This window comes from Anolis carolinensis, chromosome 1 (genome assembly GCF_035594765.1).
Source record: "Anolis carolinensis isolate JA03-04 chromosome 1, rAnoCar3.1.pri, whole genome shotgun sequence".
NCBI lineage: Eukaryota > Metazoa > Chordata > Lepidosauria > Squamata > Dactyloidae > Anolis > Anolis carolinensis.
The window spans coordinates 158463733-158485760 of record NC_085841.1 but is presented as its reverse complement, the minus strand read 5'-3'; the positions used below and the strand labels follow the sequence as shown (position 1 = coordinate 158485760).

General features: G+C 41.7%; 1 protein-coding gene across 1 annotated transcript; it reads left to right on the top strand.

The window, feature by feature from the left end:
- The first annotated feature begins 5450 nt into the window (after nucleotides 1-5450).
- On the top strand, nucleotides 5451-14257 carry tnfsf13b (TNF superfamily member 13b). Its single transcript, XM_003215347.4, has 6 exons — nucleotides 5451-5953; nucleotides 6063-6150; nucleotides 7243-7299; nucleotides 8133-8245; nucleotides 8328-8478; nucleotides 10911-14257. The coding sequence occupies exons 1-6, from the start codon at nucleotides 5531-5533 to the stop codon at nucleotides 11021-11023; spliced, it is 945 nt and encodes a 314-aa protein (XP_003215395.2). The 5' UTR covers nucleotides 5451-5530; the 3' UTR covers nucleotides 11024-14257.
- Nucleotides 14258-22028: the final 7771 nt, after the last annotated feature.

Below are 22028 nucleotides of genomic sequence, written 5' to 3'. Positions count from 1 at the left end.
TATCCCACCTCTTCCAGGCTGCTTATAAATTATGGTAATCTCCACCAATATGGCTGTTCCAGGTGCTATTCCCATCTTCTAAGGCAGCCCCAGCGCCATCATCATCTTTCAAACAGACTACAAACAAGAATCAGAAGGTCACCTACTTTTCTTGTTGTTTGGTCAACAACTAATGAACTAGCTGCTTTATTTTTCCTCTCTCTTTCAAAAGAAAACATTCAACACTTCAGGTGGCATCAAAATGTCTGAAAATTCCACACAGAATCCAATACGAGAATTGTAGTTTCTTCTGGAAGCACTAGTTATCATGGCTTCTTCTTCAAACAAGAGAGAGAGCAAAAAGCTAGATAGGATGGAACAAGGAAGAAGAGTAGTTCACTACCATCCACTTGAGGGATGCACAAAATTTTGAAATCTTTGATTTGTGATTCACAACAAATGTTACCTGTTGAAGGTCCTCCTATTCAGTGTCTCAACTTTCAACAAAGTGAGGTCAGTAGTGATGGCACACCTTAGGCAGCAGAAGGCTTCTCCTCTTTCCCTATTGCTTTTATTGTTTTTATTGTTATTTTAAAGCTAAGTGTATTGTTTTTAATCTATTTCTGTAAACTGCTCCGAGCCAAACTATACAAGTTTAATAAATAAATAAATAAATAAATTTGAGGGATGGTTACTGGTCTCAAAATCTAGACTTGCTCTTGCATGCGCCACCAGCTTCTTTCTGCATCTCCTCTACAATCTTGACTTGTGCATCAACTGCAAAAAAAAAAATCCCAATTGACACCAGCAGAGGACATTCTCTTCCATCTGCAACCTTCCTTTTTGACAATATTAATTATCTTATTAGGGCCCTTTTGTCAATGCTGGCTACAGCTTCATTTGCATGTATTCATATGAAACCAGTCAAGTTATATGGTTCCTATACAAAATTGACATTATAGTACTCGAATATCCCTGTATCTTTAGCAGCAGCATTCAGCAAGAGACAAAATCCTCAGGTAGATACATGAGTGTAACCTCATACAGGGCCTGCCCTTTCCGTCATGACAAGCCATGGCTGCCCTTACAGGGTGAGGAGTCCGTTATTACGTTACAAAGTATAAGGCAGGTGATCTGCTGTGATGCCTCATGGGCCTTGTAGTCCTGCTCCTAGTGCCAGTGGGAAATACCAAATCCACTTCAATTGAGCCAGCTCCTCCTAACCCAAAATCCCCAACCACAGATTCCCTTCTCACTCAGGAGATTAGGGCCAGCCAACAGACAGACGCCTGGGCCCAAGAACAGATCCACCAAGGACTACGTTTCCCTTTCTCACTTAAGAACGGACTACTATGCTACAGAAACCATGTTTACATCCCTCCAGGCCCCGACAGAGAAAAGGCACTTCGTTTGTGCCATGACAGCAAGCCTGCCGGGCATTTTGGACTATTCAAAACCATGCACTTGATCTTGCGAGATTTCTGGTGGCCCAAGATTCGCAAGGATGTGGAAAATTATGTCAACACCTGTCCTGTATGCCAGCGTTCCAAGACGCGAAGGGAGAAGCCGCCAGGGCTACTGCATCCCCTTCCCACACCTTCTCGCCCATGGGAGATAATTTCCGCGGATTTTATCACTGATCTACCACCATCCCTTGGATTCACCACGATTCTAGTAGTGGTGGACCTTTTCACCAAGATGGCCCATTTCATCCCCTGCGATGGCCTCCCCACGGCCAAAGAGACCGCAGACTTATTTCTTCAGCATGTATTCCGACTAGATGGATTGCCCAAGAGTTTGGTCACTGACCGTGGATCTCAATTCACCTCTCGTTTTTGGAAAGCCCTGCAAAAACTATTGGGCATAGACTCTCGTTTATCCTCAGCTCACCATCCCCAAACAGATGGACAAACTGAGCGCACCAATGCCACTTTGGAACAATATCTTCGCTGTTATGTAAACTACCAACAGGACAATTGGGCTTCCCTATTACCTCTGTCAGAGTTTGCATACAACAATGGTGTCCAGAATTCAACTAAAGAAACCCCGTTTTTTGCGAACTATGGTTTCCACCCCCGTTTCTTCCCTCCCATCGTGGAGACCTCAGAAGTCCCTGCAGCAGAGGACTGGCTACAGGAACTCACAGCGGTGCAAGAACTCTTGCACCAGCAACTTGATCAAGCCAAGGAGGACTACAAACGTCACGCTGACAGCCATCACCAGCCTGGCCCCGAGATCAAGGTAGGAGATCGGGTTTGGTTGTCCACTCGCTTTTTGCCCTCCCACCGTCCCTGCCGGAAGTTAGATGCCCGTTTCATTGGTCCCTACCCAGTGGTGGCGCAACTTAACCCCGTGACTTTCAAACTCCAACTTCCGCGCTCCATGCGCATTCATCCGGTGTTCCATCGTTCCCTGCTCCTTCCGGAGGATGGTGTACGCCCCGACGCGAGCCGGCCGCCCCCCGCCCCTGTTTTAGTGGACGGAGAGGAGGAATTCGAGGTTCAGGACATTTTGGATTCTCGCTTCCAACGCCGCCGCCTTCAGTATCTCATTGACTGGGTGGGTTTTGGCCCAGAAGAACGCTCCTGGGAAGATGCTTCCACAGTCCATGCCCCCGACTTAGTCCGTCGCTTCCACCAGGCCTACCCTTCCAAGCCGCGACCCCTCGACTCTCGGAGAGGGGCCCTGAATGAGGAGGGCCTTGGGAGAGGGGATAGTGTGATGCCTCATGGGCCTTGTAGTCCTGCTCCTAGTGCCATCGTGGCAGATGAAGACGAAAACATGGGGTTTTCGCCGGTTCAACAAGAGCCGGAGTTCTTTCACCTGCCGGATGTTGATGTTTGTCCCCAAGAATTCAGTAAAACAGACCTTGGACATTCCTCGCCTCCGTTCCCTAGAAAAGAATCCTACTGTGCTGACAGAAGAGTCAGGGAACAGAATCGCAGGAGTTTACGGATTGCTGCCAAACAACAGGCTGATTAGACCTGCTTCCCTTGGGAAATTCTAAGGAGTCTTGCATCTGGACAAAGTTGGGTTTCGCTTCCCGTTCTCTATGGAAAGAGATTGTTGGCGGGAAAACGAGACCCCAATATAGGTGCCTGACGCGGGAGAACTTTTGCGGAGTCAACAGAGCAGCTTCAGGAGTAAGATCGTGTGTGGACTTCGTAACCCCAGTTCCTTGCTTCCCGGATTAAGTATTCAAGACTTGCCTCGCCTTGCTTTAACCACGAACCTTGTTCTAAGAATCACTGTTTGCCTTGTATCCAGCCTTGTATCCAGCCTTGTATCCTGCCTTGTATCCAGCCTTGTTTCCAGCCTTGTTTCCAGCCTTGTTGTCAAGCTACCTTGGACTCCCAAGACTCAGACATTTCCCCACACTATTGCTTGGCAAGAGTGTGTGTTTCGGTATTGGATAAAAACTTTGAACTCTAATATCATTTATTGGACAATACATTTTTGGACTATATTTGACCTCATTTGAAAGATCTGCTTCTGAACTATATTCTTCACTTGTTTTTATTGCTTTTATACATTTCCTTAATAAAGATATTAGATAGAGACTGGCCTCCGTGTATGGTTCTTGGTGCCCTGCTGCCAGGGGTCTGACATCTGCTGAGGAGCAGGATCTGTATGTCACTGTCTTGGAGCTATAGGCAGTACAGAGGACATGCAAAACCTTCCTTCTTTTGATACAATGCCATGTTGTCCTTGTCTCCATGGGGATTATGGAGCAAGTATGGGGATTATGGCATATAAATAAGGAAGTAGGAATCTGCTCCTACACTCTGGCATCTCTAGCACTGAACCCATCATGTGACTGACATAGAGAACACCTTAAAAACCACCTATGCAGGTCATCTAATGGATATTATACTCGGTACATTGGGAAAGTTTTTTTAAAATTTCCCATCAGAATGTGCAGCTGCCCTAAAAGTAGCAAGGGCCAGGGATTGGAGAGTGATACTTTCCTCTTCAGGAGGTAAGGTATAGTTTTCCTCTTGTTTTCACCGTTTCCCATTCTAACCAAAATACTGAAAATCAAGAGAGATTGCTGTAATTGCATTCTTCTCTCAGAATGGTCATCCAGACAGGTGTAACTACTGATCCTACTGCAATTCTCCCAGATATATTACAGACTCTTCTTGTGGGATGAGGTGATCTTGAGAAAGGTTGGATCCATTCTCTATCAAAAATTGATAGGCTGAAGCTCATGGCATGGCCATTTACAGACAATTTGGATTGTCCAGAAAGGGACCAGCAAGTCTGCCACCAGACGGTCATACAGCCATAAAGAGTCAACTTTCCCCCCAATTTATAATTGGTTGAGGGTTCAAGCTTTGTAATTGTCAGCTGTCTTGATGTTTTCTCTCTCTCTTTTCTCATTGTCAGCAGTTAAAAAGTTTCTTTTGTGTATACAGAACCTCCTGTTATGTTGACACAGCTTACCAAATCCCTATTTGAACCCTTGGTCCCAATCCCTATTGAGTGACTGTCAAATAAACAAAATATTTCTTGTGGCCATCACATTGGCCAAGAGAGTGTGAGAACTATGTGGATTGAGGTGTGGTGGCCCATATCTAACCCTGAATAGCGATAATGTTGTGTTATGGCCAGACTTCTCCTTTTTGCCTAAAGCAGTTTCAGATACTTATTTGTTACAGGATATCATTCTTTCAGCATTTTTATCCAATCCCATGTCGATATGAGCCTGACAGAATATTAAGATCTTTAGGAAAAAGACTTTCTCTCAGTCCTGCCATTATCACAGACTCCCTTGGTGGGAACATAGGAAAAAGCATTCTCAGGACCTTATTGCAGTAGGAAATACTCCGTTTCTGAGACTGTTTGAGAATGATTTTGAAGGGGTCCCATCACATGACATTTGCCCCATCCTGTCAGTATTCCATTGGAATCTGTCTACAAAGCGTTGCAGAAATGGATTATTTGCAGATGGAATTCTAATTGTGTTTTTTGAAAAACTACAAATTCTTCTGTTGTTGAAGTGCTCTTTTGTGTATGATAGGAAAATCTGTATGCATTTCATCAGCAACGATACTTTAGAAAAGTGATGCATGGATTGGGAGGAGCCAGCCTTCCGTGGTGTGATGAGTCAAAGCACAGTATTTTCATATCATAAGAATCGTAGTAATCAGGTGTGATGAGAAGAGTATGCATCCCATCTCAATACAATATGCATCCAGTTCTAAAAACATATTGGATGTATACTAATATAAATGGATTATATCCTAATGTGATAAGGTCACTAGTTAGTTTCAATTTAGAGTGATAGCTTTTTCAGTGGCTACTCCCACCCTCTGAATGGCAAAAGAGGCAAGTATATGTTATCCTTTTTGCTTTGCCATGTCTACTGTTTGAATCAAAAGGCAAAACAATCCAAAGATACCCGTTGTTGCTATGGTGTCTGAATGGCAAAAATTGTGCAAAACAGTTGGGCTAGCCTCTTATAAAATGAATCTGAAACTGAAATGAGGAAGGTGGGTAGAGGAACCATAAAAACAAAGCCACAAATTGTACAGCCGCACAACATTGAATGCTTTTATCACCAGGCCCATTTAACAGGAAGTATATGTTGGCTGCGCGTCGTGGATGCAGCTGGCCAACTGGATGCATGTTCCAGAGTGAGAAGCACCTGGCTGTCAAGACAGGAGCCAAGATGTTAGTGGGTCACCGGCGAGGAAAGAGCAGCCCCTCTCTTTCTGCACATGGTTCTCAATACAAAGGGCTCTTGCTGATCTTGCTAGGGCTTGCAGTGCTTGTGTCGTCTTGTCTTGCAGCAGTCTCGCTTTACTATGTTACTGTCTTGAAAACAGAACTAGCCCTTCTGACAAGCAAGCTAAACTCCAGGGTCCAGGCGCGGCTTCCATCCTCACTGTCCTTGGGGTCTCTGGAGAAAAGGAAAGAGGCCAATCCATTTTTTCCCCACTGGAAGAAGTCAGAAGGTGCTACAAGCCAGGTGCGTTGTAGGGCTTGCTGCAAACTGGATTCAGAGGGAGGTACTGTATTTGGATAGGGAAAAGCTGGAATGGCAGCCTGAATGTGTTGTGTGCTCATGCCATTGGTAGGGGGCTGCTTTTGGACCACATCCGAGTAGCCAAGAGACAGTGCGGACTGGAGAGCAACACAGGAGGAAAAGGTCTTCAGGTGAAACAGGTAAGGGAGAGGTCTGGGCAGAGAGGCCAGGTGTGGGCTATTGGGAAACTGCCAAGGAAAGGGAATAAGAACCATCAAAGTAATAGAGGTCTCATTTGTTGAGAGAACTGTACTTACTTTGCTGGGAGAATGAATAGGGCCCAAAATTGTGAAATTACAACCATCTGTATCTGGTAGCTATTTTTGAAACACTGGCAGTTTGATGGTTTGCTATGGCTTTTTTCTTCGTTGAAAATGGGCAGCCTGTGAAATTATGCATATTCAGATATATCGAAACAATGGATAAAACTGTAGACCCTGTACAGTAAATATCTGCTGCTTTATTGTTTTTATTTTATTTTCTCTTTATTGCCATTACGACCATGTGCTGGAAAGGTAGAATAGAAATGCATTCCTTAAATAATGGCTACTTTGATCAATTGGAGGGTATAACTGTATAGATCCATAGAGAGATATAACCAAAGTTATAGTGTGTCACTATAACCATAAGCCCTATTGAAGGAGAGTGGATTATTCCATGTGTTTATCAGCCTAAATTCTGTTCTTATTCAACCTACTGCTCATCCATGCCTGTGACATAATTTCTTTATTTCCCAATTATATTTTTCAAGGGAAAAACCTTTTTTTTTCATTGGCAATGGAATGAGCTTTTATTTTATTTAATGATCAAATTTTTTATCGTGTTAGAAGTGAATTGAGAACATACTGCAAGTTGCTTCTGGTGTGAGAGAATCACCCATCTACTGAGATGCTGCCCAGGGGACGCCCAGATGTGTGTGTTACCATCCTGCTGGGAGGCTTCTCTTATGTTCCCACATAGGAAGCTAGGGCTCGCAGATTTGAACCGCCAACCTTCAGGTCAGCAGTTCAGCTGGCACAAGGGTTTAACCCATTCCGCCACCATGGCCTCTGACTGATCAAAATAATTAGATAACACTGAAGTCTAGGAGTGAATGGGGAAACATAAAGTAAACTCTGCTGCCACTGCTACCATTGTTACCATTACAAAGTGTGTATGTGGTTTTGAGTGCTCAGGTGCTGCACCAAATGCTTTGCATCCACCTACCTTCTAATTTAAATCTTTCTTTTTAGTACTACAGTCATGTCTGCAACTGATGGCTGACAGCAAAAGGAACATTCAGCAAAATGGTAATGCAGTGTTCTCTTATTCTTGCGAGCAGTCTTCTGCAGTCCTATCCTCTGGTTCCTTTTCACATGGTCTGCTACCACTTTGGTGTAATGGCATCAAATGCTGGTGGGTCACTAAATTTCCAGAGTGGCTTTTTGGCAAAGACAGAAGGCTGTGACAAGTTGAGGGTCTTCAATCTTGGTAGACCCACAGAAAATCTGGTCTCTGTAAGGAATTCCTTTCCCCCCGCAGCTCTTTGGGTCTCATCTCAGATGTGAAATTTTCTGATCTTCAGTGTAAAATCATCTGATCATCTGTAGTTTTCTCTGTTCGATAATGACACTGGTGACCTTATCACACTGAGATATAATCCGTTTATATCAGTATGCACCCCATATTTTTAAAGGACTGGATGCATACTGTATTGAGATGGGATGCATATTCTCCTCGTCACACCTGATTATTACGATTCTTATGATTTGAAAATACTGTGCTTTGACTCATCACACAACAGAAGACTGTCTCATCCCAATCCATTCAAAACACCCCCTACATCACTATGATCTTTTAAAAAGTATAGTTGCTGATGGGATGCAGACAGATTTTTCTATCACACACAAAACAGCACTTCAGCAATGGAAGAATCTGTAGTATTTCAAAAAATTAGAATCCCGTCTGCAAATGATCAGTTTCTGCAATGCTTTGCAGACGGATTCTGGCGGAATACTGACGGGATGGGGCAAAACATCATGTGATGGGTCCCGTTTGAGTATTTCCTCATGTGATAAGGTCCTAGAACAAAGTATGAAACAATTAACTCGCTTCTTAAAGAAAATCTTTTATTTATTTTTAGATGATTCAAGTCTGGTTCCTTGGCTTCTTAGTTTCAAAAGAGGAACTGCTCTGGAAGAGCAAGGGAATAAAATACTGGTCAGAGAAACTGGCTACTTTTTCATTTATGGCCAGGTAAAATTAGAAAAAGATTTTCGTAATTACCCATTTATTTGCATTATGTATAGTGGTAATGAAATCTGTCTTTACTCTCCAGGTTTTATATACAGATGAAATGTTTGTAATGGGACATTTGATCCAGAGGAGAAAGGCTCATGTTGTTGGGGATGACCTCAGTCTGGTGACATTATTCCGCTGCATCCAAAGCATGCCGGCCACCAATCCTAATAACTCTTGTTATACTGCTGGTAAGCATGGCGCCTATTTTAAGCACACTGTTCTAAACAAGGTCTGGTCTGGGGCCATGAGAAGGAATGTTATGAAATTTATTTGGCACCATAGTAGTTGTTTTTTTAAATGTAGGTTAGGCTGTGGGTGGATGTTGGACTCTAGACATTCTCTCGCCACAATCCTCACCATTTCCTGAACTTTAGCTTCTTACAAGAGTTCCAGAAATCATAAAATCATAGGCTAACAGACTTGGAAGAGAGCATTTGGGCCATCTAGTCCAACCTCCTGCCATGCAGGAAAAGCACAATCAAAGTATACCTGACAGATGGCCATCCAGCCTCTGTTTAAAAGCCTCCATGGAAGGAGCATCCAGCACACTCTGAGGCAGTGAGTTCCACTGTTCAGATCCCTTTTCTTCACTTGCTCTTTGTGTCATGAATACTTTTTAAACTCTAAAATCATTTAACAGGTTCATTTATTTCGTTCACAATGAGACAGAGTATATCACAGAGCAATACAGAGAAAGAAAGTGGACACACAGACTCTATAGCTACATTGGGGGACACAAACAAGAGGATGTCACATTTTGCTCAGCATTCACAAACATATAAGCATTCACTCCTCATCATTCATACATTACCACCTCTTCTTCCTTCTCCTGGAAAAGAGAACCCAAAGTAGGTCAGATTGCGTTCCCAGCAAATCTGCCATTCTGAGGTACACCATCTCTCTCCATCTTTTGGAGAAGAGCAGCGGGTGGAGCAGACTTCTCAGGTCCGCCACAATTTTTGGAATGGAGAGTGTCTCTTATATAACAATATTTCTGTTGATGTGGTTCTGAAAATTGTAAATGAATGACAGGTATTTTTCTAGCTAAAACATCCTGACTCCATCAATTCCTGGACAGATGTTGACTTTTCTTCTTTAAGTGATGACTTGTTTTCCTTCTCAAGGAGTATTGTTTGCTTCCTTCTTAACCTAAAGATAGTCACTGTCTTTAGTAATGTAAATAAGTTGTTTTCCACCAAGAGCTCAACAGTTAATCATTTGTCTCTGGTCATGTCAGCAGTTCTCATCAGCTACTTTTATTTACAGTTCATGAGTTCAGTAGTTTTCCAGGCTTCAATCTTAGAATGGCGTCTCCAAGCCCCATCCATACATCTTTCATACTATTTCATTCAAACCATACATCATATATTTATCCATGACACTTTGGTGAATGATGGTGTTAATTAGGCACAGTATTAACAGTTTGGATGGCTGCCTCTGCTCACCCAGGCAGCTGGAGTGGTACATCATAGAATAACAGAGTTGGAAGAGACCGCATGCATCATCTTGTCCAACTAGCTGCCATATAGGAAAGGCACAATCACTGCTTTAAACCAGACTGTAGCATTGTGGTAAGTGTAGCTAACTCTGAGAGCTGAGTCAAACACAGCAAGTGGTAGAAGTCTTTGGGTGGTGGAGGATAAGATGCACAATCCATACAATTTGTTGTCCTTAACATACATTTGTGGAAATGCCACGGGTTTCATTTTTCTATGACAGAGAATTCTGGTGCAGCTATAACGTAGAATTGATGCAATTTGACACCACTGTAACTGCCATGGCTCAATGCTATGGAATCACTGGAGTTGTAGTTTTACATCTTTAGCTTTCTCTGCCTAAAAGTTCTGGTGCTTCACCAAACTGTAAATCCCACGGTTCCATAGCATTAAGCCATGGCAGATAAAGTTGTGTCATACTTCACAAATAGTTCTACATGCAGATGCACCCCAAATTAGCAAGGGACCACTTTATATCAGAGTTATGCTTTGAGGATGGATCATACATGACATCTGTAACATCGGATGCTACTGAATGGGCCCCAGATTTAAGTGCATTGCAATGTATTAAAATGTTACTGACTGCTTTCGTGTTTTGCCCTCAACAAAATCACTATTGCATAAGTGGTCCCCTTGCCCCTTTGATACCTTTACATTGGTCAGAGAAAATGTAACTGAGGTTGAATCTACACTGCTCTATATCCCAGGATCTGATTATCCCAGATTATCTGGTAGTGTAGGCTCATATACAATACACACACACACACACACATGTTTAACTTAAAAATCACTCTACTCACCCCTAAAAACATTAGGATATTTTAATGTAGTGTTTCAATTAATAGGTTTTAAACATGAAGGAAACATATTAAAAATTAAAATAAACATGTACTACTTGAAAATCAACTTATTTCATATCAAAAGCACAGATTGTCAAGTCATTTGACACCATATCTAAAATAGAGCTGATGCTGTCTATCCAATGCAATTTTCTGAATTGGTGCCCCAAATAATCCCAGGAACAAGCCTAGAATACCAAGATACCAAGAAAAAAAATGTTTTGTTGGTCTGTGTAATAAATATCTGTGATATTTGTGCTTAATAGTATATGCATCTTTTGTCAGGCATTGCAAAATTAGAAGAAGGAGATGAACTTCAGCTGACCATACCACGGAGAGGAGCTAACATTGTTTTGAGCGGTGATGCCACCTTTTTTGGTGCAGTCAGACTTCTGTAGCATTCTTGTGCTTCTCATTAATTTCCCAGCATCTTTCCAATCCTTTCACACAAAAATGAGTGTAATATGAAGTCACTCTTGTTGAGTTCGTTGTTGGTTTCTTTTTAGTCCGATTAATTGTGGCGTACTTTGCTATTTGATTAAAACTTCTTCAAAACAGGAACTTCAATAGACATGCTTTGCATTAGCCCTCCCTCTCATGTGGGTTTACCAGAAATGAAACTTTTTCGTACAATACAAATAGCAGTTGCCATGTAAGAACCTAAGAGGAGCTGTGCTAGATCAGATCAAAGGAATCGTCTAGTTTAGTGCTTTGTTTGCAAAGGTGAAGTAACCATTTATGTTCATCTCAGCCCTCTTTGCCCTAACCAACATAAATCAGAGGGTTAAAACTTCCATCAGGTTTCGTTTTTTGGAGAAGAGGGAAATAATATAACCTCTGCTGAGCTCTATGTATGGTGTACCATAAGAGTAAAAATGTGGATTGTTACACTTGGTATATTTTTATATATTTTACTAGCTTAGGTACCCGGCGTTGCCCAGGTTATCTGAAAAAGTCATTTTTTAATTGTACAAAATGCATAAGGTTGTGTGTGTACTACAACTCACATCATGCCAGGTTAACCCCAAGAAACTCTGTCAGTACTTAAAGTTTCTTATGTTAGGCAAGTTTGCTCTAGATGCATCATGGATGGGGTTCAGTATGCTCTCTAGCTGTAGGGTAAACTACAACTCCTACTATGGTGAGCCAGTCCCCTCAAATCCCTCCAGTAGGCTGAGTTAGTCTTGGGGCTTCTGTGTGCCAAATCTGGTCCAGGTCCATCATCGGTGAAGGTCACAGTTTCTCTGGTTGTGGGTGAACTACAACTCCCAGGAAGGAAGGTCAGTTCCCCCAATCCCATCCAGTAATCAAATTTCAGCATATCAGGTATGTGTGCCAAGTTTGGTCCAGATCCTTCAGTGTTTGGGTTCACAAATGCTGTGCACTACAACTCCCCCTAATCAAGGTGAATTTTCCTCAAAGACCTCCAATATTTTTTGCTGGTCATGGGGGCTCTGTGTGCCAAGTTTGATCCAATTCCATCTTTGGTGGAGTTCAGAGTCCTCTTTGATTGCAAGTGAACTATAAATCCCAGTACCCACAACTCCAAAATGTCCAGGCCAATTCCCATCAAAACCCACCAGAATTAAAATTTGGGCATATCAGGTATACATGCCAGATCCATCATTGTTTGGGTTCATAGTGAGCTCTGGATGTAGGTGAACTACAATTCCTATAATTCCCTTCAAAGACCTCCAGTATTTTGTGTTGGTCATGGAGGTTCTGTGTGCCCAGTTAGTCCCAGTGCTCTTAGATTGCAGGTGAACTATACATCCCAGTACCTACAACTCCTATAAATCATGGTGAATTTTCCCCAAACCTTTTCAGTATAATCAGTTGCTGATCAATTCATATGGCTGTGTGCCATAGAGAAGAATAGGAAAGGGTTAAGGGAGAGGCAGTGGGCAAGGTCATGCAAATTCCACACCAATGGAAAGAGGAATAAACACTGGAGCGTCTGTGGTGGAGGAAAAACAGAAAATCTAGGATGAAACTGCCCTCCTATGAAAGCCTTCACTCGGGTGGTGGGCAGTATGGTGTTTGTGGAGGACATTGGCTGGGCTCTTGGACATGTTCATGGCACTTGCTATAACCTGCTATGTCTTTGGAGGGAGGACCATTGGGGTCTCCAGGGTAGTGGCAGCTATAGCTGTTTGTGGAGGCAGGAGCTTGTCTGTGTAAGTGGACACCCCAGCCACATACACACATACATATTTTCACTTTTATTATGTGTATAGAGAGAAGATAGGTTGGATTCAAATGTTTATAATATTTTTATTGAATACTTCCAAAATATTTTCACACAAGAGGGAAATATGAAACAGTTGGGTAAAAAGCAAAGAAGGGGAGGTAGGGGTAATGGAGTTATTGTTAATAGGTTAACTTTTTACAAATATCCAATATGCCACCAGCAAAGAGGGAGGGGGGTTAGTAGGCAGAGGGAAAGACATTGTATGAAATTATAATTGTTAAATCTAATTCTTCATCTCTGTTACCCTTACACACATTGTTTAAGGTATTAAAATGTTACTAATTCCATATATCCTCAGTAACAAGAAAGAGGAATAATATTGTCATCTAATTTTGAAACGGAGCCCCCAGTGGCGCAGCGGATTAAACCGCTGAGCTGCAAAACTTGCTGACCGAAAGGTCTGCAGCTCTAATCCGGGGAGCAGGGTGACCTCCCGCTGTTAGCCCCAGCTTCTGCCAACCTAGCAGTTCAAAAACACGCAAATGTGAGTAGATCCATAGGTATCGCTTCAGCGGGAAGGTAATGGCGCTCCATGCAGTCATGCCTTGAAGGTGTCTACGGACAATGCCAGCTCTTTGACTTAGAAATTGAGATGAGCACCAACCCCCAGAGTTGGACACGACTAGACTTAATGTCAGAGGAAAACCTTTACCTTTACCTAATTTTGAAAACCTAATAGTCGTGTCTTCTTATATTTTCTGTATTATTCCATCTTCTTCTTGGCTCCTCCTCCAGCTCTTCTTCATTAAAAGTTCATCTTGATTGTTCTTATTTAGATTATTTCTTTTAACTCTCTTAACTCTTTCATCAAATTTTAATTATTATCTTCTAAATTATCTAAAGGTTTAGTTTAATCTGTTAGTCAATTGTTGTGAAGACAAAAATTTACTATGTATCACTATCATTCTTGCCCCCTCAAATGGATTCAAATGTAATCATATGTCCAATCAAAGGGTCTGCTCTGAATATGGGCCCTTCCTGACAAGCCCTATATCCCAACATCTGATCCCAGGTTTTCTGCTTTAATCTGGATTATATGAGGCCACACTGCCAGATAATCCAGGATTAACAGAAAACCTGAGATCAAATCCTGGGATATAAGGACCTGTCTTACACATATCTAGACCTATGTATTCAGAGAAATACCACTGGAGTATATTCCCATAATTGCCTTTCCACAAGCAGGTGTAATTCCTTTCAATGGGATTTAAATAATAGTAGCTGTAAGAAAGATTGCAACTTTACATTTAAAAGGCATTTAACAGTCAAAGACGAAATAACAGGTGTGCTCTGTTAATTTATATATAATCATGCATGTATCATGTTTGCTAAAGTGTTTGCAAATGATTATTAAAAATTTTACGAGCAATTCAGAAGCAAATTGTTTTGTATGTTTTCTCATGGGTTCTGGATATCAATACTTAGCTTCTTTACCTCATAGGTTTCTGTGCAACTGAAAATAAATAAAAACCACATGGATGAAATGATATCTTAGAAATGGTCAGATTTGGGGATTCTTGGAATTGGGGACAAATAAGTCAGAACAAGCATGCATAGTTCTTGAACTCATACAATGGATAAACCAACTTCTGTCCACATTTACAAGAAAAAAAATATGGGCCCCCATCTAAAAAAGGTTTGCCCATGCCTGGCCTAGATCCTTGTGAAATCACAAATTGCTACCAACGTATTGTAAGAGGGATCCACAGGATGCCCAGTACCCCAGTACAGTTGGTGACCGTTGGCTGGTGGTTCCTTGGAAGCCAAGAGCCACTACAAATATACTTTGCAATAATCCCTTGTTGGCTGTTCAAAGCGAGTCCCTTTTTAGATTGCAAGATTGAGAACAGAAACGGTTGGACTATTATATTTCCTGATCTGTCCACTTTGGCTTTCGTCTTTCTTCTGGTCTCTTTTCTACTTTTTCTTTCTGACCATGAATTCTTCTCATACCTGCTCAGGTCAGGAAACATGGTTTTTCAACCATTCAGCTGGGAACAGGGGAAGGTGGGCCACCACAAAGGCCCCTTCTACACTGCCATATAATCCAGATTATCAAAGCAGATAATCCACATTATCTGCTTTGAACTGGATTATATGAGACCGTTCTGGGTCCCCCTGGGGGAGAAGAGTGGTATATAAAATAAACAAACAAACAAATAAATAAATACACTGCCACGAAGAGCCTGTGATGGTGCAGCAGGTTAAACAGCTGAGCTGCAGAACTTGCTGACCAAAAGGTCTGCGGTTCAAATCCGGGGAGCGGGGTGAGCTCCTGCTGTTAGCCCCAGCTTCTGCCAACCTAGCAGTTTGAAAACAGGCAAATTTGAGTAGATCAATAGGTACTGCTTCAGCAGGAAGGTAATGGCACTCCATGCCAGCCACATGAAGTGGCTGGCATGGAGGAGGTGGCTAAGGACAACGCCGGCTCTTAGAAACGGAGATGAGCACCAACCCCCAGAGTCTGACATGACGAGACATAATGTAGGGGTAAAGCTTTACCCTTTTCTGCCATTTAATCTGCCATATATACCTGCCATGTAATCCAGTTCAAAGCAGATACTCTGGATTTTATTTGGTAGTGTAGAAGGGGCCTGATAGGGAGAGGAAGGCCTCTCAGCAAGTCCTATCATCCTCTCCAGGCAAAAAGTTTTGGATTCTATGTTATGGCTTCATTAATTCATTAGCCTTCTAGGTTATCCTATACCAAAACGTGCTACACTTGGTTGTTTTTTCTGTAAACAGATTAATTTAGTCATGTCTCTGAAAATCGCATCAGCCTAGTCAGTCAGCTTTTTTAGTTTTTTTTTCAATTTCGAGGTCACAATTTTGCTGTTATTGTGGCTATATCATATTAAAAGTATAAATGAGTGCATTTTGAAAAGTGAACGCTAGATGTCATGCAAGATCAATCGATCAGTCCTGCCTACCGGCTTCTCCACTGCCTTCCATTCCTTCCAGGTGCAGAAACTCGTAGTTTTCTTAACCCGAACACAGAGAGACCTGGATTTAAACAGTCTGGTCCTGTGTAAAATCAAAAGTTGCCCCCCCCCACCCCCAGCCCTCTTCCTCTGTAGTACTTTCAAAGGTTCCCATTGTTCTTAATTGTCATCTGGTCAGCTTCAGCTGGTAGCAGTACTATGAATTAGAGAGCTCCAAACCCCCATGATGTGAAATCTGTAAATCTAATATGTGTTATTATAATATTAATCTACGTAATGTCAATGTCAAATGGTATGTCTACAGGCGATCATTTGTAGACAAGTATGAATATCTTCCACGGGTCTGAAAGTGACTGTGAAGGCCTATTCTGGATCTGCATGGCCTTTCATAATGAGGACATAGGATTGCTGTGAGTTTCCCGGGCTGCCTGGCCATGTTCCAGAAGCATTCTCTCCTGACGTTTCACTCACATCTGTGACAGGCATCCTCAGAGGTTGTGAGGTCTGTTGGAAACTAGGCAAGTGGGGTTTATATATTTGGAATGCCCAGGGTGGAAGAAATGGACTAGATCGCCCATGTCCTCTCTTCCAACTCTGTGATTCTATGATTCCATGGTTCTACATATGCGTATATTTTATTGATTTTTGTGGAAAACTGAGAATTGGGTTAATATGGATGTTTGTTGAATGTTAGAAAATTTTAGTCATAATAAAAATGGACTTTTAAAAAATACTTGAAGCAATCAAGGAAGTCACCCAAAAGTTTCCAATTAGGGGAATCCCTGAGAATTTATAGTTTTATGGAGACTTCTCAAAAACTTTCAAGATGTGCTTGTGTCTCATCTTAAAACTGATGGAATATTGTTACAAGAGAGATTTCCTTAGAGCTCCTAAAATCACAACTGTCCCCTAAAGAGGCAATGATCCAGCTTTGGTGAATCCCTCTAATTAAGATAGTATTCTTGAACCCAGAACCCAGTTTCCTTGTGGCACAGCTGGCCAAATGTGTGAACAGTTTCATAAAAAGAGATTTCATTAAATCATAGAATCATAGAGTTGGAAGAGACCTCATGGGCAATCCAGTCCAACCCCATTTTGCCAAGAAGCAGGAAAGTTGCATTCAAAGCCCTCTCGACAGATGGCCATCCAGCCTCTGTTTAAATGCCTCCAAAAGAGCGTTCACCACACTCTGGGGCAGAGAGTTCCACTCCTGAACAGCCCTCACAGTGAGGAAGTTCTTCCTGATGTTCAGGTGGAATCTCCTTTCCTGTAGTATGAAGTCATTGTTCCACGTCCTAGCAGAAAACAAGCTTGCTCCCTCCGCCCTATGACTTCCCCTCACATATTTATACATGGCTATCATGTCTCCTCTCAGCCTTCTCTTCTGTAGGCTAAACATGCCCAGCTCTTTAAGCTGCTCCTCACAGGGGTTATTCTCCACACTCTTGATCATTTTAGTCAGCCTTCTCTGGGCAGATTCCAGCTTGTCAATGTCTCCCTTCAATTATTGTGCCCAGAATTGGACACAGTATTCCAAGTGTGGTCTGACCAAGGCAGAATTGGGGGGGGGGGGGGGGGTAGCATGATTTCCCTGGATCTAGACACTATACTCCATTGGCTTTTTTTGCCTCCACATCGCATTGTTGACTCATGTTTAACTTGTTGTCCACAAGGACTCCAAGATCCTTTTCACATGTATTGCTGTCGAGCCAGGTATCCTTACATTTCATTTTTTTCCTGCCTAAGTGGAGTATCTTGCATTTGTCCCTGCTGAACTTCTTTTTGTTAGTTTCAGCCCATCTCTCTGTTAAATTTCTATTGAATAACCTGGCTTCACACATAACAAACAGGTGACATATATATGGTAGTGTGATTTCCCCATTTCCCTGCAATTCTGCAGTCATGCTCTTAATTGTTTCATTTGCTTTCCTTCCATGAAGATCATGTTAAAGACATGGGTGCTTTAAGGGCTGCATCCAAAAACGTGAGACATTTGAGTTGACTAACTTACTAAAATCCTCTGTAGCTGAAGGTTCCCTTTTGGGGAAATGACTCTTTCCCTAGCAATCTGCTGCAGCCAGACAGCTTCTAGTGAACTCTGTCCAGGGTCCTGAACAATTTTGCTGCTTTGCTAGGCCAGATCGATGCCTGAACCAGACGAGAATTCACAGTGCCTGAATTTGGGTGTTTCGACACTGTCCTCATTTTTAGATATCTTTAAACATGTTGCTCATTGTGTGTGTGTACATGCATGCCCACTTATTTCAAATGTCCTAAATGCTAATTTTGACTCGAATACACCCAAGAATCAACTAGATTTATTGTATTCAGCAATTGAGTTAATGGATCTGTTCTAGCTGGGACCAACTGCAGTAGAGTCTCACTTATCCACCCTTCACCCATCCAACGTTCTGTATTATCCAACGCAGTCCATCTCCCGCCTAGATCCACAGCTGTTTCTCTAGGCAGCAACACGCAGCAGGCCAACATGTCCAACAATACAAGTGCAGCCATGCTCCCAAACAAGTGGTAGACTTGTTGTCAAACATGATGTTTTGGTGCTTAATTTGTAAAATCATAATGTAATTTAATGTTTAATAGGCTTTTCCTTAATCCCTTCTTATTGTCCAACATTTTCGCTTATCTCCTGACGTTTCGCCCACATCTATGGCAGGCATCCTCAAAGGACGTCAGGAGAGAATGCTTCCGGAACATGGCCATACAGCGTGGAAAACACACAACAATCCAGTGATTCCAGCCATGAAAGATTGCGAAAACACATTTTCATTTATCCAACATTCTGCTGGCCCATTTATGTTGGATGAGCAAGCCTCTACTGTAACAGGATTCTAGCTTATATTATATTATTTGAAACTATTGTACTAAGATAAATGCTATATCACAGCCGCTTATAGTTTCATGATTTTATTGCTTTTAAAGAGAACACGCACACACAAATATAAACACACACACACACAATCAAAAAGAATCATGCATCATCACCCTAAATGAAAGTAAGGTACACTATATAAAAAGTCAGGCTTAAAAAGTCTGCAAAAGCAGAAAGACTATAGACCACTGAATGGATGGGAAACCTCATCATTTCCATAGATATGTGATGTATTCCTTCTCCTGGTTGCGCCAACACCAGCTACTAACATCAGTCAACTTGTCCAACAATTCCCAAACTGATCTCTAAGGTGAATGTGCCCAGAATTATGCTGGAGTCTTTTTGTACAGCTGGGGAATTAGATTTGCACTGTTGTGTCATACCCATATCTAGTACAAAGCTGCTGTATGTTTGTATATGCAGTTAGCAAAATGCCTGATGTGAGCACTGGTGCCTAGTGCACATCTTTGTGTATCACGCAGTATTGTGCATTGCACACTGATAGCTCACTGAAGTGCATTGGTCCTGATGTACATTGGGTATTCTTGCTGGTATTCTGTTACATAGCATTAGGCACCCTTCTAATGCAGCTAGGTATATATAAAGTTATACTGTATAACAGGTCATGTAGGATTCTGGTGAGACTTATTTGATGTGAAAGTAAAGTATGAAAATAATATTGTTGAATGAGCTTATTGTCAAACATGGCTCATTAGCATTGACAAAAATATTACACCTGCAGCTATAGTTGAACTATCATGAAGTAATTAACATCTCTAAAAATCACACAGGCTATATGAACATGTTGAGCACTTTAAAATACTGGCTGCCCTCCTTCTCCCCCTCCTCTTTCTCCTCTTCCTTTTGGTGCTGGGCCATCAAATCCGAGCATAATTGCACTGTCAAATCAATACCGAGTCCAAGCATCCACTTGCTGTGCTTAGTGCTCTTTCACAGAAACTGTTAGAGGGCCTTCCGGCCCCAATCCATTTGGCTCCATTTAGTATCTGAGTACAGGAAGGTAGTTATTGTACAAGATTTGTTTCCTGTATGTTGTAAATTGGCAGCAGTAGAAAAACATCACATGCATTTATTAGTGTAGAAGGTCAGCTAATGAAAGTCAAATCATGCCACTCAGTCTTGATACGATGTAACTTTACAGCACATGGACACTTCTGTTACTATCATGAACAGGTATCTCCATTTGCCTTGGTATTTTAGACTATATGCTTCAGTTAAATGTTCAATGGACCAGTACATTTTCTCCAGCAATGTGAAGAAAGTAACATCTGACCTGGTACATCCACAGATACTTTTGCAATAGCACTTTGAATTGAACAATGGCATACTATACTCATTCACCCAAGTGACTTGTTGGCGGGACTTGAATACCTCCTCCCAGGTCTGTTTGTTTTAAAACCCATGGAAATTAATTCTGTTTTTAAGAGGATGGTAGATAAATTATGCAAGATATAAATTGTTACGGCTATAACTTTCCATTGGTAACTAAACTTAATGTGGGTTCGGAATCGAAGTTGCTGAATGTTCCTGCAACAATAGAGAGGAAATTATGCTGGAGTTACTGAGAAGGGCATGTATGTTAAGGTATTGCAATTATTATTATGATCCGCAGTAATGATTAGGCTGCACACAGTTTGCAAATGGGAGGATCAAGGCTGGAACTGGTTGTTTTCTTGATATCTAATGTGGAAACAGTCTTAGGTGGAATCAGTGAAGAGTCTGGTGTTCCTTCCACATGAAAGCCAGTTTGCAACTCATTGACTCTGTGCCAAAAAATGCATAAGAAAAAAAACATTTTAACTGCATAGTGAGTATAATGTATGTCTACTACAACATGCATGTGTGTCCATTACAACATACATGTCTACTCTTTTGCCAGAGTCACTACAAAGAATGTTCTGAACTGGGAAAATGAAAGCACTATTACAAATAACTGTTAAAATCAAACTATATATAAGAACTGTGATAAACTCAAATTACTGTATTTCATCGCACCCCCCTTTTTGGGGTCCTGGTATTTTACAATTCCTTGCATAATAGATGCATCCTCAGCTCACAGGGGTCACCTTGGCAAGGCCTCCCTCCATAGCTCTGAGGTGAGAGGTATCCAGGCAGGTGAGCCAAATGAAAGCTCATAGTTCTTGTTGACAGGTGCATGGGTGTTTTTGCAGCTATGGAGTTTCCCTAGGCTGGTAACCAAGATAAGCCCCATAATAATAATAATAATAATAATAATAATAATAATAATAATAATAATAATAATAATAATAATAACTACAATAACATTTCCTCACGTAATAGTCGCACCCCCTTTTCTCATATAAAAGGGGGAAGTGCAACTATTATGTGATGAAATACAGCAAACTTTATTTAGAGGAATATTTTTAAAATATCTTAAGTTTTGCTAAGGAGATACACCACAAAGTTTGAGAGAGGACTCAATAACAACCATAAACGTGAATCCTAGAAGTAACAACATCATAGGTCCTGCTCATAATTTCATAAATACTGAACAGGAAGTTTGCCATTGTTTACTGATGCGCTTTCCACATGACTAACTCATATTCCTATAGTGGCCAGAATTTCTCTGGATTTGAAATAGACTAGAAAAGTTAGTAAGCCAATACATACCTGGCTCCCAAAGTAGAAAATGGTTTAATTTTTAAAAAGACAAGAAAATGAAATACCATTAATTCAATCTCTAGTGGCATAATGTGATGCTGCTGCTCAGTCGCATAGTCGTTTCCGACTCTTCGTGACCTCATGGACCAGTCCACACCAGAGCTCCCTGTTGGCCGTTGCTGCCCCCAGTTCCTTCAAGGTCAAGTCAGTCACTTCAAGGATACCGTCCATCCATCTCGCCCTTGGTCAGCCTCTCTTCCTTTTTCCTTCCATTTTCCCCAGCATCGTGATCTTTTCCAAGCTTTCCTGTCTTCTCATGATGTGGCCAAAATACTTCACCTTTGCCTCTAATATCCTTCCCTCCAGTGAGCAGCCGGGCATTATTTCCTGGAGGATGGACTGGTTGGATCTTCTTGCGGTCCAAGGCACTCTCAAGATTTTCCTCCAGCACCAAAGTTCAAAAGCGTCTATCTTCCTTCATTCAGCCTTCCTTATGGTCCAGCTCTCACAGCCATAAGTTACTATGGGGAATACCATTGACTATGTGGACCTTCGTTGCTAGTTTGATGTCTCTGCTCTTCACTATTTTATCAAGGTTGGCCATTGCTCTCCTCCCAAGAAGTAAACGCCTTCTGATTTCCTGGCTGCAGTCTGCATCTGCAGTGATTTTCACGCCT

Bases quoted from the DNA above. Each gene is read 5' to 3' on its own strand.
- tnfsf13b (XM_003215347.4), top strand. From the start codon at position 5,531: ATGCTTTTATCACCAGGCCCATTTAACAGGAAGTATATGTTGGCTGCG. The intron at 7,300-8,132 runs GTAATGCAGTGT...ATTTATTTTTAG, and splicing joins AAGGAACATTCAGCAAAATG to ATGATTCAAGTCTGGTTCCT. The intron at 8,246-8,327 runs GTAAAATTAGAA...TTTACTCTCCAG, and splicing joins ACTTTTTCATTTATGGCCAG to GTTTTATATACAGATGAAAT.